The sequence below is a fragment of the Salvia miltiorrhiza genome, chromosome 1 (assembly GCF_028751815.1).
Source record: "Salvia miltiorrhiza cultivar Shanhuang (shh) chromosome 1, IMPLAD_Smil_shh, whole genome shotgun sequence".
Classification (NCBI taxonomy): Eukaryota; Viridiplantae; Streptophyta; class Magnoliopsida; order Lamiales; family Lamiaceae; genus Salvia; species Salvia miltiorrhiza.
The window spans coordinates 47,163,954-47,179,668 of NC_080387.1; the positions used below are offsets into that span (position 1 = coordinate 47,163,954).

A 15,715-nucleotide genomic window follows, 5' to 3' on the forward strand; every position below is an offset into this window, starting at 1 on the left:
AACTTATCTACTCGAAGGCTCTATAGCTAAGTTGCCAACCATAAAAATTGTTTCGTAAAATAACTGGATGAATAGAATTATTTGTTTCTTTACATGTGAGATAAACAGAACTTGTGCTTTTAAAGTCTGATTTTATCAATTGCTAGATTGAAAAATTTAGAGTATACATATGAACTTCCTTACTCTTATCCTGCTCTCATATAATAAAAGCAGGCTGTGCTTTAATAATTTTCTCTTTGAAATGGCTGCTTTAATAATTAATGATTTACTTTATAAGTACCCTTCGTCTCACTTACAAATGTTTATGTTTTTGTGAGACGGATGGAGCATTAAATAAAGAGATGGTCTTGGGTATAACTGGGTTTACCGTACAATTAGGTTACACCCTCATTTAGACTCTGACTCGACTTCGACTCTTGACCCGAACCTTATAAATAATACTATTTTCGGTGCGGGTCAAATCGATTATATGGTATACCTGATTGTACTCAAATTTTTGTGTTAAAACAATACAAATAGGAATATATATTGCTAGGACTGAAAGGAGGGTCGGAAAATTTAATACTCCCATCACACAAAAAGAAACAGAGCAAGTCATCTATCCTTATGAAGTAACAAAAGAATTAAACGTCGCCTGAGAGATTCGAACTCTCGCGGGGAAACCCCATGTACTTAGCAGGCACACGCCTTAACCACTCGGCCAAAGCGACGATGTTGTTACCTTTTTCCAAGACAATATAATTTTTCCTTAAACAGTGGACTTTTTTAGAACATAGGTAAGAAATGCAAATTATTATTGGATTATTATTATTTAAATACACCAACTTTCCTCAAATTTTGAATTTTAACATAAAATCTTTTTTATTAAATCTGAGGTGGCATATTGAAAAGATGATTAGAACTTATCAGCGACACTTCAGTACAACGCTGTAATGAAATGCATGTCTTCCATGAGTCATAATCATCTTTCAAATATGTCATCTCATATTTAATTTAGAGGAAATAAGGGTCGGTGTTAAAAATCGAATAAGTATTAAAGTTCATGCATTTTAATAAAAAATTGAAAATTCATGTTAAAATTCAAAATTGAAGGAAAGTTGGTGTATTTAAATAGTAACAACCCTTAGATAAATTAGAGTTAATCTATATATTATATAAAGAAGCAGTTTAACGGAAAAATATTAAGCGTTAAATTTTTAACAGAATCTTACTAATTATTTAACGGCAGTTTTAACTCACATATAATTAACTATATCCCACTAACCCATAACATTGACCAATTTAATAGATAACTATAAAAATTAAACATGTATCTATATCTATATCTATTTATTATATATGAAAACACCCTTTAAATTCTCTCTCACACATTCTCTCCCTTCTCTGGCATGTTCTCAGTAACAACGATTCTCTCAAAAAAAAATTCTCTCTCTCTCTCTCTCTCTCACACACGCTTCTCTCACAATATCTCCATAGCAACGACAATTTATCAAAAATCAATGCAATTTCTCCAACTGCTCTCAATCCATCTTTATATATATAAAAAGCAAAATAAATGTAATTTAATTCAATTGCAATGATATAATTGGAATTGGAGTAAATAATTAATCACCACATTATTTGCCTTGAAAACCGCCGGCACTTTACTCCCTCTAAACAATATAAACTAATTCAATACTATTTGATAAAACAAAATTACTTAATTATTAGCAATATTAAATGATTACTTATTTCAAAACGACACACGCATAACTGAATATTTTTATTACACCCCCAATCCAATTGTTATCTCCCTAAACAAATTGAACTAATTCAATATTGAATAATTTTTTTACCGAATGAATTGAATATTAAATATTTAATTGTATATATGAACACATTATCATGCAATTATGTTCTAGATAAAAATATGCAATATATATTCAGAATGAAAGATCACGAAATTATCATTAATTTGATATATGTTACACCATATAAAATAAGCATGTTATGATAATTTAAATTTAGAATATTTTAAAGTATTGATATTTTTTTAAAAACTAAAAAAATTCCCTTTTTCTTCCTATTTTTTCTGTAATTATAATATTTTAATTTCAAATTATGTGTTTATATTTATGTTATAGTATTAATTTATTTTTAATAGAACCCAATGTAACTAATATAAATATATATAGATTATTTAGTTAATTTATTTAAAAATTTATAAAAGTGTCACATTGTAAATTAAAAAATGTTCGTTGATGCATTTCAAAATAGTAATGGCGGTTACATTTTTTAACTGATTAATCATTCATTATATGGACAAAGAAGATATAAAGTATATACATAATTTATACGAGTCTAATACACTAGTTTATAAAGAATAATGGAGTTGCTCTTCATCTTCCGGCTCTCCGCTCGCCATTGTTACATGTTGTCTGCATTAGGAATGTCACCGCCATTAACACCATTTTTCCATCTAATTTCATCAATGATATTGTCTAGTCGTGACCTCGCCGATGCCCATTGTAGCAGTCCAGCGTTGTTTGACCGCCACCGTCAGAAAGAACAACCACCAGTGTCCCCTCTTTTATCAGCCAATCGATAAAGAAGCTACCATCATCATCTCCTATTTCTTTTATATTTTCTATTTGAGTTTCTTTAAATTCTTGTTTAATTTCTTAATTTTGTTGAATCCAGGGTTTTGATGTGTGTTTATGGGCGAAGTTTTGAAGTTGATAGGGAAGCTTATGAACTTTGGTGGAGTTTTAAGGTATCTCACATTTATTTTAAGGTTTTTATTATTTCATTTTTTGAGCTTATGAACAAGAAGTTTAGATTTGATGGTTACTGCATCCCTGAATGTTTGTAAAAATGATGGATATCTATAATGATTTTCATTTGTCTGTCACTTGGTATAGTTTCGAAAGGATTTTGGTAGTTTGAGCCAAACTTTTGCTTTTTACGTACTTAATCCTGAGGTTGGCTCACTACTTCATTTAGGAAATAGTCCATTAACGATATTGTTATATTTTTATTGACTAATATATATAATCTTGAACAAATTGTTAGACTTGGCCAATTTTATAATATCTGCAGATTATATTAACTCATGAACATATTTAGGGGTGAGCATCGGTTCGGTTCGGTGCAAAACCGAACCAAAAATTCAAAACCGAAAACCGAACCGATGGTTAAAATTGGAACCGAACCGCACCAATTGGAGGTGCCAAACCAAACCGAAACCGAACCGATAAAACCGTCGGTTTCGGTTCGGTTTACCGAACCAATGCAAAAAAAAATCTTTTTTTTTTCAAAAAAAACAATTAAAAACCTGTAAAATAATGTAAAAATATAAATATATAATTTATAAAAAAACCAATTAATATATTATAAAATATATAAAATATTATAAAATATAAATATATAAACCAATTAAAAATTAGAAAATTGAATATATATTATAAAATATAAATATATAATAAAATATTAATATTTATCAGTTCGGTTCGGTTTAAAACCGAACCAAAAACTGAAAACCGAAACCGAACCGAAACTTATCGGTTTTTAATTTTCGGAACCGAACCGAAAACCGAACCAATAGATTCGGGACCGAACCGCACCAAAACGGTTCGGTTTTACATTTCGGTTCGGTTTTTGCTCACCCCTGAACATATTGAAGTTGTTCTTAGTTTGGATACGTGTTGCAACCTTTTAGTGCAACAAATGACATTAACCTGACTCCCATCTTTATCTCACTCAAGATTCAATGGAAAAGTATATTGCACTTTGAAAGAGCGATCCGTTAAATGTGGTACTACATTGGAAGAAGCCAAAGGCAAATTAAAGGAGTGGAACTTGCAATTGATTATATTGTTAGCCACACTATGAAAATTGTTCTTGAAGGCTGCTCTTTCAACCGTCTATGTGCTTTTCTTTGAAACTCTACGGATGATTTTTTTTAGATTTGTATGGATAGGTCCGGTTCCCATGTAGCTGAAACGGCCAACAAGTCTTTGGCCAGACACCTTGAGGATGACGACAGCCACTTTCTCATCATAGAGACATTATTCGTTTTGTTTGAGGTATTGCTACTCTTAGAATCACTTATTGTTAATTCGAAGTAATAACCGTCTTGCAGCCAATGGGAGATACATCAGAAGAAAAGTTTATACAAGTTAAAACAACTAAAAGAGTTCGACGTTTAGTGGAAGAAAATGCTTACAGTCATTTGATGGAGGTAAGATTTCACATAATTCACTTTTGGGATATGTGATTTTGCTTTGTACTAATAACCTTTATCCTAAAAAAATTATTACCCATTTTTGCAGGTCATCTTGACAGTGGACCCTGATACAATTTACAACGAGATATCGATAAAACGCTAATATCTTGATTTTATTTGTTATGTAAGGATATATATATATATATATATATATATATATTTATATATAGGGAATGAATCAATAAAGAATGATAAATGTAGAAGGAAACAACGAAGGCTGAATAACTCAATACATTTACTGAATAAATCACGCGAGCATATGAACGAAAAATGTACGTGTTTATTCAGTAAAATAACTATTCGTGCGGTCGCGTGATTTATTCGGTAAATTTATTGACTTATTCAGAACGAAATATAATTACTTCTTCATAGATCCCAACCCTATATATATATATAGGGTTATCATTTGAGGTAGTTCCTCAAGTTAATTTATACCTTCTTTACAGTTTTGATCATACTCTTATTCTTATATGGTTTTTCCAACAGAAGTAGAACTGCTCTGATTGTAACATAATATATAAAACAAATTTCAGTTTGGTTTTTGTTGAAAGTAGAGGAAGCTTTAGAAAATTATTGGTTTTTTGGTTCACTTTCTTTTTTGTTTTATATTCTGAAAGATGATCTACTTATCTGCTATTTGCTGGCCCTAATATGTTGTTGAAAAAAGAAACAGAAATTACTTCTTTAGTATTTTTTTTTTTGGAGCTGTTCACTATTTTTTTTAAAAGACATCACATGTTTTTGATTTTGTGGTACTTTTGGATTCAACTAAGGATACATGTATGCTTGAGAATTTTGCATCGTAATTCTTCCAATTGTAATTATTTCTTCTTTTTAATTTTCAAGAAAATCATTTGTAATTATTTTGTTATTTTAAAGATCTATTTTTAAAATTGACATACATAGTAGAATTAATTCTTTAACATCATAAATCCTAATCAGCTCTTTTTTTCGGTCAATTTAATGACAATTTTAATAATTATAATTATCTTTTAGAGCAATTTCTAAAAGAAAAGAGATGAGAGAGAGAAAAAAATGAAAGTTGTCGATCCGTGGCTTAAGAAGGGTGGCTGCATTGGAGACGCGGCCTGATGCGAGGCCGTGTCGTAGCGGCAACCCGGGGCGAAGGGCATAAATGTGTGGCGCGTCAATTAAAAAAAAAATCGAAATTCATTATTTAAATTCAAAAAAATTCAAAATTCATTTTAAAAAATTCGAAATTTATTATTTAATTATATTTTTAATTTTATTTTAATTATTGTAATGTTTGATTTTATTTTTAATGAAATTGGAAATTTAAAAATAAAAGTGTAGAAATATGAATTTTATGGAAATGGAGATTTAAGACACCATCTAAGCACCAATGCATTGGAGAGGGGTGTGCCTTAGGTAGGGACCACAATCTAAGACACCCCCTAAGACGCAATTATTGAGAGGAGAGAAAGATGAGAAAGAGAGAAAGAGAGAAAAAAAAAAAAAGAAGAGGAAAGCAGAGTGAGAGAAAATATTTATTATGATTTTTTTAATAATTTAGTTATTTCTAATATATTTTTTTTTTTTACTTTTACATCTAATTAAAGATTGTTTTCATAATTTTAAATTTAAGATGAATGTAAATATATTAGTTTATTTTATAACTCCTTTTTAAAATATTTTTTTTGTATTAATATTAATATTAATATTACTTTAAAGATGAATAATTGGTTTTATATATTAAAAATATAATTTCAAATATGACTTTTTATTTATGCTTGTGTATGAAAATATTTATTTATTTATTATGATGCATAATACTCTATAATATGTAATGCTAATTTTTATTATCAAATAATTTTTAGTTGTTTAACAACTATAATTATCAGTATTACATTTTTATAATGTTGAAAATTTACGTTTTCAAATTCAGGTTAGTATTGAGTAATTCATGTGGATTGTTTTATTCTATTTTCAAAATATGTCTTGCATTTGTTTATATTTTAATTCTATTTAATATTTATATTTATTTATTTAAACATATCTTTTAATTTTTATGCTCGCCGTGCATCGCACGGGAGGCCGTACTAATTTTAAGTATTAAAAATGACTTGAAACTGAAATATTTTTTAATTATCATTTCAATGATTAAAATTGAACATTATTATTATTTTGAATATTAAAAAATTATTAATCTAAAAAAAAGTGATGGATAAAAAATCACATTAAAGACTTAGGATGAGTTCTCTTTAGTTGTAAATTTATCATTAAAAAAAAGAATAAATAAAATTTTATCCTTTAAATCTTTCATTTTCTCCCTCATTTCCTACAAATTTGATCCTTACTCATCGCTTATTCTCACTACAAAGAATTATCTCTTCATGATAAATTTATTTCTCCATTTTTTCATAATAAATTTATAATCAAATAGAACGCGCCTTAAAACAATTACTAATAATTAAATATACAAAAAATTGAATATCTATAACCGAAACCCCCTCAAAAATTACGCACCCTACTCACCGCCTGCTACCCACCGCCCCCCGCCGCCCCTGTCTGTTATCCCTAGAAGCCGCCGCTGACTCGACTCAGCCGTGGATCAGGGCGCTGCCGCAGCGGCGGGTGATTCTCGTGTCTCTCTGACTTCTCTTCCCCGGGGCAGCAGACCAGCAGCTCAGTCCCGTGGCGTCCTGCGCCACCTCCGAGCTCCGGCGCTCAGCCTCTTCTCTTCTCGCCGCCTGCGACTCCGGCAGCCTTCAGGTAGGTTATTCTATCCCTTTTTGAGCTCTTGCATGTTCAATTAAATCCAGCCTTTAATTTGTGGAATCAGATTGTTGGTCTCAAAAAATTAAATCCTCGAAGAATCTGAAATGCCTTGTGTATATGGTCTTTGACATTTAATTCTTCCTATTGCTACATGATTTATGAACAGTCTTAAAGAATGTGATTATTGTACTATTCGTAACAAAGAATCACGTTTTAGGGTTTAGACCATGAATGGCTGGGAAGACTAATGCTTGCTTGGGATTACTAATGCTTCTCTCCTTTCCACGCTTCATGAGCCTTCTTACCCAGAGACCTCTCAGATGGCACGCCAGGTAAATTTTTTTAATTTTGTATCCTTTCTTGCAGCATCTTTTTTTCTTAATTAATTTTCATTTAATTTTATTCTGTTTTGACAGAAATGTCAATCACGTCATTTTATTTATGGCTGAGTAAATGAAGCAACTCGTGCACATAAAAAGTTTTGCATGCCCTAAACCCTCCTGCTCCGCCTAGAAGCTTTTGTTTGCTTCAGTTGTAGCAACAATATGAAAGACACCTTTTGGGTGGGAGACTCCAGTTTACAGTCGCCTGTTAGCCCTGTTCCTAAGAAAAGGAAGAGAAGAGTTGGGAAAAGAAAAATCGAGTTTGTTGGATGGGGTTCTAGGCCTTTAATTGAATTTCTTGAAGCAATTGGTAAGGATACAAGGGAAAAGCACCCGCGACAGGAGGTGGCAGCATTCATCAGCAAGTACATAAATGATAAAGGTCTTACTAGTGCAGAAAAGAAGAAGAAAGTCCTTTGTGATGAGAGACTTTTCGCTCTCTTTGGGAAGAAATCTATGTCGCGAATAAAAGTATTTGACATGCTGGAAGAGCACTTTGCTGAAAACCACAATGACTCTGATGATGATTTTCTGGACAGCTCAGATGAAGATTATGGAGAAAAAGATTCCTCACAGGTGAAAAAGATTCCTACTGGTCAGATGAAGAAGGTCCTTAAGACTCCTAAAAGCTGCTATGCTGCTGTTACTCCTGAAAATATCAAACTTATTTATTTAAAGAGAAGTGTAATTCAGGACCTCCTCAAGGTTCCTGAAAGCTTTGAATTTAAAGTAGTGGGGAGCTTTGTTAGATTGAAATCTGATCCGAATGACATTTATCAAAAGAATCGCTTCCAGCTTCAACAAGTCACAGGTGATTGAATGTTTATATTTACACTTCACTTCTCTAAGTCATGTGAGTGAGGCTAGAATAATATTCCTATTGTTACAGTTTAACTACTTTGCCCATAGGTACCTTGTGAGCAGTTGGATTGCTAGATTCCCTTTTGAATATACCTGAATATGGTTGCGATGGTTGAAGAATATTGATAGTAACTCAAATCATATTTCTATCAGCCTTTGTTGTTAGTGTTTTCCTTTGTTCATTATCTTCCAATGCAGAAGGAAAAATGTGGGGAAAAAGAAAGTAAAATAGTACAAGATCCAAAAGTTAAATTGGGAGCATGTCCTACCTTATCCAGTGAATTACACATTGTATCTTTCTGAACCCGCTATTTTACCACTTTAGAGTTTCTGTTGTTGGGGATTGTATAAGTTATGTTCTAATTTTAACTGAACTACTTAAAAATGAGCACGAAGTTTTTTTTTTTAATTAATGATTAGGAAATGTTGAGACTATTTTTCACGGAAAAATTTGAAGTTGGCATTCTGATTTATCTAGTTTGGTTGCTCCAAGATTTCAGTTGCTATTTTCATCAATACCTTTCTTGCAATCGCATGTTGAGTTCAATCTCATTTCTGAAAGGATCTATTCCTTTTCCATACTCAAGCTATCCTAGTTGTTTGACTGGCCATCTCTTATGAAATGACTGGAGTTTCAGAACAAATTTTAATACTTTCTATTTCCCCTGCTTGCGGTATATAACATCTCTGATAGGCCATCACTTATGAAATACTTGATTCGCCTACTTTCACTGATTTCCTTGTCACGCTTGATATGTCATGTCATCTCCATTTGCTTCCATGTATATATAGCACATTTTGTGTTTATTATTGTCGGTTCCTTATCTAACATTGTTATTTCACAGGGATAGAGAAGATTTCTGGTACTGGTGATGCTGATATTGAAACCCACCTCCTAAGAGTTTCAAATTTCTTTAAGGGTGTTGACATTTGCATGTTGTCAGATGATAACTTTACTAAGGTAATTTTATATCTAAACCCTGAACTGTTTAGAGATGATGTAGGCCAGGTGGGATGAGTGTTGTAGCACTGATGAGACTATCATGTATCATATCATATGCTGCTATGGTATCCCCAATTGGTTAACCTGGAAAGCATCTTACTCTTGTCTGTTATATACTGAATGTTCTTAAACTCCAAGCTCCGTCCACCAATAAGTACTTGGGTATCTCCATGCTGGAAAATTTTCTACTTCATTATTCTTTAAGCTAACTGGTAGTAATTTCTGCTACCCTCTTGTTATGTTTTGCCTCCAAACTCCAAAGTAGTTTCATTAGAACATTGAGGAACCTATTGGTTTGACAGTGATTTAGATATCATATTACTGCCCTTAGTTTACTAATGTGAGTTTGCATATTAACTTGATGTGAATCGTCACTTGAGTATACTTGTCATTTGTGCATTGCCATCTCAACCTTGATTCATTATTTCAGGAAGAAGTTGAAGATGTTTGGGACAGGATTAAAGCTGGCTCGCTTAACAGGCTTACCGTCGTAAGAACCTTGACTACAAACAAACTTTTGTTTGCTCATTAGCTATGACATTTTTAATAGAGAGTTCTGTTGCTCTTTTATTTTTTATTACAAGAAACTTTTTACTTTGAACACTAAATATGAAACTGAGATTAAAAAAAAGATAATTTGCTCTGATTACGTTCGTAACTAGACACGTAAAATAATTGACATCTCATACTTTCCATCTTTCTATTACCTATTATACACCCAAAAAGCAGAAGATAAATTAAGAATGATATGGGAAAAGGTATGCAATTGTGGAAATTGGATGCAATTATTATGATGTCTACAATTATTGAGAGTAAATAATTCTGTTGCTCTATGTATAAGTTTGGAACTGCATAGTTTTATACTAGTGATTATAATTAGATATTCATTAGACTGCCCCTTAGGCAATTATCAGCTACTGCTGTTATAATTATGAAGGAACTTTTGTTATGCTTTTAGTTAGTGAAATATTAATTTTACTTAATTAAAGTCACAATTGCATAACATTTACCCTTCTCAATGCACTATCCAGAGCTAACCACTTATGCTGTCAGTCTGTCACTGATTTTCTCTCTCTTCATGCTTTCGTGAATAAGAGTATGTTCTAATAGTCTCTCATTCTTACCTCATATCAAATAAATTATGCATTACATAATTGCAGAATGTGGTTCAATTGAAGGCCCAAGTACTTCATGTTGATATCACAAAAAATGTAAGTTTTGCTTCTTTTCTTTTTCTTCTGTATCTTACCTTTTTGCTCGTTGTCCATGTTATTCAACTCACACTCAAGTGGTATCAGTTCTTTGTGCATGTGATCTTAGAATGTATATCTGTGTTTTCTGTACGCTGTGTTATTGTTAACTTTAGAACTGAAGATAACTGCAATTGACATTATGTAATTTATGTTTGTTCTAGAACTGTCAATGAGATACACCCACTAAAGATATTCTATCTCCACTATTTTCATTGATGGGATCGTGCTGGCCTGAGTAATCTGAATAATGTTTTTGTTCTTTTTTTCTTTATGCTTCGAAGGAGTTAAACTATTGTATACACATATAAATACACCCGTGTAGGAACCATTTTCCTAACCATATGGAAGTCGATGACCATCAATTTTAGGAATGTTCACAGTGAATTGTATTTATTTCGCATGCTTCACTTTGATGGTTCCTTGTAATTGCTGCATCTTGATGGCATGAAGACATTCTTTGCAGTTTGAGTGGTTGGCAGGAGGAGTGCTCATATCAGAATCCAATTTGCTAAGTTAAAATCAATAAGATTTCTTGTTGAGAATAATACTACACATCTGAGTGAGGTGTAAAAGATTATGAATTAATCAGATTACTCGAAATAAACATTTGAGCATCCGATATTTCGAACTGAGGTACAGGAACTTTGATTGATATTTTATTATTTTTTACAAATTTAGTAGAAATTGAAAGGTTAGGGCATTATTGCATCGTCACATTACAATTTACTGAGGGTGCATATCATTCCTATCATCATACTATTTGGCTTACAATTTGTAACTTTAGAAAATTACCTCTGCATGATCCTTCCACTTCTGTATGATCTTTTTTTATTTGGTTTCAGTGGATTGCCAAAGAAATTTCTCTGTTGCAAAAGCTTGCTGAACATGCCAATGAGAAAGGATGGCAAAGAGAATATCCTTTGATCTACCTACTTCTTCATGTCCTGAAATGCTTTTCTGCATTTAATATCTTGAAAGTTTACATTCTTGTTGTTAATTTTGCATTTAGCAAATTTATGCTTAGAATCATGGTTAACATCAAAGGTCTATTTGTCTTATCATCAGTTTTAGGCAATAGATAAAAAAGGTGTTGAACTCAAATTTAGAAGAATTGGGTAATCTTATCCTGTTTTCTAGTACGTTCTGTGTTCAAAGCTCATATGCCATTTATTATCTTCTTGTAACATGTCTATTTGCACGAATGGCCTTTAAAGCTTTTCCTATAAAGAATGTTGCATCTGTATCTTGCAAGTGATGTTAAATTGATCCAGTGGATCATTTATCTGTTGCTTTTATTTCTGATAGAACGTCATTGCGTGTAATCTTTATGCTGGTTTATGTTTGTCCCTCGATGCAATTTTTCACCTCAATACCTTGGGACTTAATCTGAGATGCTATAATAATCCAGAACATCTATAATATCCACCTCAAAGAAAACCAGCTTTTCATGTTTCTAGTCAGGCAATGCAGCTTTTTTTGGACCCTTGTTTTGTATTACAGCATTTTGCTATTTTGTTTATTTATTTATCTTTATTTTGTCTATGTGTGAGTTTGTAATTTGTTATCAATCTTCTAAACATTTGTTCAGCAGCATTGTTTACTTAACCTCTAGAATTTACGAAGTTCGAGTACCTAGAAAGAAGGAAATTGCTACAGAAACAATCTGAACAAGAAAAATTATTGCTCAAACTTCCTGAAGTGGTTGCTGAAGAATTAGAGCCTGAAGCTATGGTAACTGTTGCTTCTGAAAAAGCAGAAATAAGTGTGTGTTCTCCACAATCAATTCTTAGGGGAAGTTCTAACGTCTCCAGCACAGATGCTTCAGGTCACATGTCTTGACTATAATTCTAGTTGACAGGTCACATGAATTGTTACAAGGATTATGCCATTCTAAGTTGCATGTTTCATTACATGTGAAATGTGATATTATATTTTGTACACTTCTTATTGCACATGTAGGTTATGCAAGTCTTCTTCAGCAGCAGCATATTTAATCATTATGTTGCCTATAACACGTACGAAATTAGTAGCCAGTAACTCTAGTCTCATGAACTCATTCAACTTCATGTTTTTAACCAATTTATAGGGTCTGGAGATATTGGTACTCCACCTAAAGTTATTTTAAGTACTCTTCAAGTTCAGAATGGATGGATTGATTGGGTTGCCGACGTCCCTCTCCCAAAAGGTAAAACTACTATTTATCACTTTCCAGACTCAATTCTTTTCTTTAGCACAGCAGCATATTTAATCATTCTTTTCCTATAAACACGTATGAAATTAGTAGCCATTAACTCTCTAGTCTCATGAGTTCATTCAACTTCATGTTTTAACCAATTTCTAGGGTCTGGAGAGAGCGATACTCCACCTAAAGTTATTTTAAGTGATTCACATACTCTTCAAGTTCAGAATGTAGGCATCGATTGGGTTGCCGACATCCCTCTCAAGGATCCAAAAGGTAAAACTACTACTTATCACTTTCCAGGCTCAATTCTTTAAGTCTTCTTCAGCACAGCAGCATATTTAATCATTCTTTTGCCTATAAACACGTATGAAATTAGTAGCCATTAATTCTCTAGTCTCATGAGTTCATTCAACTTCATGTTTTTAATCAATTTCTAGGGTCTGCAGAGATTGGTACTCCACCTGAAGTTATTTCAAGTGATTCACGGACTCTTGAAGCTCAAAATGGAGGCATCGATTGGGTTGCCAACATCCCTCTCAAGGATCCAAAAGGTAAAACTAATATTTATCACTTTCCAGACTTTAATTCTTTAATCTATAATGTTGTAGATATTCCAATAAAGAACTGAGAAATTAGAAGCATTTCAGCACTTGATAACACAAATATTCGTGTCCTTTAGTTGAGGTCAAATTGAAAATCCAGTTAAAAAACGATCAACACCTTCCATCCAGTATTCACTCAAACTGAAGGGGCATAGAGACTTCCAGCACCCAAAAGACTTGCATGTAAAACATAAGTTGTCATTGGGCACCTGACTTCCTCAGGGAATTGGGGCCCGTTTCCTAGTGTTCTAAACCACATGCTCCATTATTCTGTCACGTAAGTCAAGCCTACACGGACAATAGAAGCTCATTTTCATTGCTGATTGTCTGATACTGTTCTTGGGCATCTCCAAGTACCTCTGTCGATGCTCTGATGATGCTTGGTACCACTTGAGCAATCCTTTTCTCAGTGCCTGTAACATTTCCCCTTTTTCTACTTGGGAACACTACTTTGATGAATCACTGCATTTCTATTATACATAATTTGGTTGACACCATCCGAATAGTCAGGCACTGTTAATATTAGGACATCTAAGCTTCTACAATCACAGTTTTGTCCTCCATTAATATCTACACATTCATGTATGTGATCAATCAGCAGATATCATCAAACAAGAGATGCTGGTCACTAATGCAAACTGTGGTGAAAGCAGTAGAGAGACGCAGGGCATAGGTGTCGGAGATAATGAACCTCCGGGTCGGGGAGAGCCAGAACAACCACTTATTACAGCTCCCACTGTGATCTGTAATGGAAACAGTACAGCGACACAGGTGATGGGTTCTGGAGAAAAGAACCCTCAACCACCAAGTGCAACTACGGTGATTGAATTAAGCGACGATGACTCAGAAGATGATGTGCCAGACAGTGCAGGTATAAGTCATGGTGAAAACCCGAACGATGCTGTATGGCACTACGCAGATCCCCAAGGGCAAACTCAAGGTCCGTTCCCACTATCTTTATTGAAGCGCTGGAGTGATGCTAATTACTTCCCTTCAGGTTTCACAGTGTGGAAAACTGGTCAGACCTCTCACGAGGGACTTGTGTTAGTTGATGTTCTTCATCGGACATTCCCATATTGATGTAGTTGTAGACCCAATTTTTTCTCCAAAACGAAAAAAATAAAAATAAAATGTTTTAGGGCTGTGAGTTTCTGTTACAACGACTTTTCTCTTAATAAAATTTGTTCCTGGCAAGATAGGACAAACTCAATTGCTTTTATGTATACAATTCAAGTTTTTCAGTATTCACCCCTAACGCTATATAGGAAAAACTTGCTTTGGTGAAAAGATGGTTTGGATACCCCTTGACTATGTGCATCTTCTAGGGAAAATGTTAGGATTATTTCATCATAGCCCTATTGTTTATTGCAAATAAAAAATGTCATATATTTACATAATTATTACACATGTGGAGTATATTAATTGTTCAGATATTACTTGGCCATTGATGGTACGAGTTATTTTCAATAAAATATATCTCCATTAAAACAATCTAAAAAAAAAAATCTCTTTTTTCTTTAGAACACATATATGTCGAAAAGACCTTATGCTTATATTTGTGGCGCATTGCATTTGAATCCCGTCGCGATCCAACTTGTACGCACTATTAATGGGCCAGCCTTATTCACACATTTCTCCTGACATTTCACTATCCTCAAACTTGCCAAAACTTATTTCCATCCAAAATCACAACTTTTCAAGCAAAAATAATTTGATTGCAATCTTTCCCTTGAGATTATAACTGAAACAAAGAATTAATCGGCATACAAACACAATTTGAAATTCATCAGGCACAACAACGGACGGCATATATAATTTTTCACAATAACTTTGATTTCTAATTCTTTGTAATTAAAAAACGAAAAGTAGAAGCCGAAATTCCCATCGTTTCGCTCCAATTCTTCCGGCGACTCCTTCACCGGATGAGCTGTAACATAGCCAGCGCATCGATCTTCATATGTTGAAGATATGGCAATTTTGACTATGCGGCCGGTCGGGGAGGCATATTTGATTGGTATTTCCTTTGCTTACAGCTCATATTTTGATGATTTTTGCAGTTTCGACCATCAGATTCTCCCTTGCGATGGCTTCCCGGCCGGCGGATTTCTAATCATAGCTGCAGTCGTGTCGATCGGAGTATCGATAATCGGCACAGAAAAGTTCTCCGCACAGGCATTTGAATCCGGTCAGACCTACCTTCATCCGAGAACCCGAGCACCGATTGACCTCTCTCTTCATCGGAACCTCTACTACGAAGGCCTTCTTTTTCAGATCTCGATTATACTTCTTGATCCTGAAGAGGACGAGATGGGTGACCAAGAAGCAGAAAAGACACTTCGAGAGATGGTATTCGTGACAAATATCAGTTTGAGACCACTAGGCATCACTTTGCCCGCGATAGAAGAAAATTGGGAGTTGAAGCATTCCT

At 33.4% G+C, this 15,715-nt stretch overlaps 1 protein-coding gene and 1 non-coding gene across 5 annotated transcripts; one reads left to right on the forward strand and one right to left on the reverse strand.

Annotated features, from left to right (window-relative positions):
- Positions 1–628: 628 nt before the first annotated feature.
- TRNAS-GCU (transfer RNA serine (anticodon GCU)) lies at positions 629–710 on the reverse strand. The gene has a single exon. It is a non-coding gene; the product is annotated as a tRNA-Ser (tRNA).
- A 5,996-nt stretch (positions 711–6,706) lies between these two features.
- LOC130987672 (uncharacterized protein At5g08430-like) lies at positions 6,707–14,497 on the forward strand. 4 transcript variants are annotated; one of them, XM_057911282.1, is made up of 12 exons: positions 6,707–6,997; positions 7,221–7,335; positions 7,420–8,197; positions 9,093–9,208; positions 9,681–9,740; positions 10,411–10,461; positions 11,346–11,416; positions 12,123–12,328; positions 12,590–12,688; positions 12,845–12,958; positions 13,123–13,236; positions 13,886–14,497. In XM_057911282.1, the coding sequence occupies exons 3-12, from the start codon at positions 7,549–7,551 to the stop codon at positions 14,365–14,367; spliced, it is 1,962 nt and encodes a 653-aa protein (XP_057767265.1). In that variant the 5' UTR covers positions 6,707–6,997; positions 7,221–7,335; positions 7,420–7,548; the 3' UTR covers positions 14,368–14,497. The 4 variants fall into 4 exon arrangements, with proteins under 4 accessions (XP_057767265.1, XP_057767272.1, XP_057767280.1 ...); XM_057911289.1 differs by having other exon boundaries at positions 13,889–14,497; XM_057911297.1 differs by having other exon boundaries at positions 13,132–13,236.
- Positions 14,498–15,715: the final 1,218 nt, after the last annotated feature.

Coding starts and splice junctions, on each gene's coding strand:
- LOC130987672 (XM_057911282.1), top strand. CDS start 7,549: ATGAAAGACACCTTTTGGGTGGGAGACTCCAGTTTACAGTCGCCTGTT. Junction 8,198..9,092: donor CCAGCTTCAACAAGTCACAG/GTGATTGAATGT, acceptor GTTATTTCACAG/GGATAGAGAAGATTTCTGGT. Junction 13,237..13,885: donor CCCTCTCAAGGATCCAAAAG/GTAAAACTAATA, acceptor GTGATCAATCAG/CAGATATCATCAAACAAGAG.